Source organism: Nicotiana tomentosiformis, chromosome 1, assembly GCF_000390325.3.
Source record: "Nicotiana tomentosiformis chromosome 1, ASM39032v3, whole genome shotgun sequence".
Taxonomy (NCBI): Eukaryota; Viridiplantae; Streptophyta; class Magnoliopsida; order Solanales; family Solanaceae; genus Nicotiana; species Nicotiana tomentosiformis.
The window spans coordinates 150,536,293-150,537,849 of record NC_090812.1 but is presented as its reverse complement, the minus strand read 5'-3'; the positions used below and the strand labels follow the sequence as shown (position 1 = coordinate 150,537,849).

Sequence of the window (1,557 nt, the reverse complement as noted above, 5' to 3'; positions counted from 1 at the left end):
TATAACCTTGTAGAACTTACCTTTAAGTCTCAGCGACACATTCTTATCACGCAAGACACCAGAAGCGAGCCTCCACTTCATCCATCCTGCTCCGATACGATGCATGACATCTTTATCAATCTCCCCGTTACCTTGTATTATATTGGCCCAAGATACTTGAAACTACCTCTCTTGGGGATGACTTGCATATCAAGCCTCACCTTCATATCCCCTTCATAGGTATCGTTGTTGAACTTGCTCTCCAAGTATTCCGTCTTGGTCCTGCTCAACTTGAAACCCTTAGACTCTAGGGTCTGCCTTCAAACCTCCAGCCTCTCGTTAACATCACCTCGCATCTCGTTAATTAAAACTATGTCATCAGCAAATAACATACACCATGGCACCTTACCTTGATTGTGTCTCATCAATGCGTCCATCGCCAAGGAAAATAGGAATGGACTAAGAGCTGATCCCTGGTGCAACCCCATCATAACCAGAAAGTGTTCTGAGTCTCCTCCCGTTGCCCTAACCCGAGTCTTAGCTTCATCATACATGTCCTTAATCACCCTAATATAGGCTACTGGGACCCTTTTAGCATCCAAGCATCGCCGGAGCACCTCTCTTGGGACTTTGTCATATGCTTTCTCTAGGTCAATGAACACCATGTGCAAGTCCTTATTCATCTCTCTATACCGTTCCACCAATCTCCTCACAATGTGAATGGCTTCCATAGTCGAACGCTCCGACATGAAACCGAACTTGTTCTTAGAAATGGACACACTGGTCCTCACCCTTACTTCAACCACCCTCTCCCAAACCTTCATAGTATGGCTTAGTAGCTTAATCCCCTATAATTATTGCAACTTTGGATATCGCCCTTGTTTTTATACAGAGGAATCTTCATTCATCGAGCACCTTCTTCGGGCATCTTCTTCGTCCTAAAAGTGACGTTGAACAGCCTAGTGAGCCACTCCAATCCTGCCCTACCCGCATTCTTCCAAAATTCCACAGGCATTTCATTTGGCCCGGTAGCTTTAACCCGTTGCATCTGATGCATAGCCCCCTAGACCTCCTCTAATCTTATGCGCCTATAATACCTGAAATCCCTGCGCATCTCGAAGTGCTCCAAGTCACCCAACACAATGTCCCTATCACCCTCTTCATTCATGAGTTTATGAAAATATGTCTGCCATCTTCGTCTAATCTAAGCCTCTTCAATCAAAACTCTACCTTTCTCATCTTTGATACACTTAACTTGATCCAGGGAGATATCTTGGTCAATGATCCATTCAAAGTCTACCCCCACCAGATTCTTACCAAAATAAGCCATCAACAATTTTTCTTTTCCTCATGCACCGCTCAGCTGGTTGCAGTACCTTTTCAAGTGGGCGATATGGTCGTCGTGTCCATCATATTTCTCAAATTTTGGGGTCTTGAACCCTAGTCACAAATAGGTGTGAGGGAGCATGCATAGATCACTGAAAGAAACACTTTTGTGACCACCTAGTCCTTGCATGTTCTGCGACTTTTCATTGTTTTGGCCATCTCATTTGGCTCACCCGTCTTGGTAACCTTTTC

General features: G+C 44.6%; 1 protein-coding gene across 1 annotated transcript; it reads right to left on the bottom strand.

Annotated features, from left to right (window-relative positions):
• Nucleotides 1–299: 299 nt before the first annotated feature.
• On the bottom strand, nucleotides 300–710 carry LOC104089069 (secreted RxLR effector protein 78-like). Its single transcript, XM_070175130.1, has one exon. The coding sequence runs from the start codon at nucleotides 708–710 to the stop codon at nucleotides 300–302; it is 411 nt and encodes a 136-aa protein (XP_070031231.1).
• Between the last annotated feature and the right edge of the window lie 847 nt (nucleotides 711–1,557).

What these genes read in the sequence shown, in the direction of transcription:
- LOC104089069 (XM_070175130.1), bottom strand. Translation starts at nt 710, where the DNA reads ATGGAAGCCATTCACATTGTGAGGAGATTGGTGGAACGGTATAGAGAG.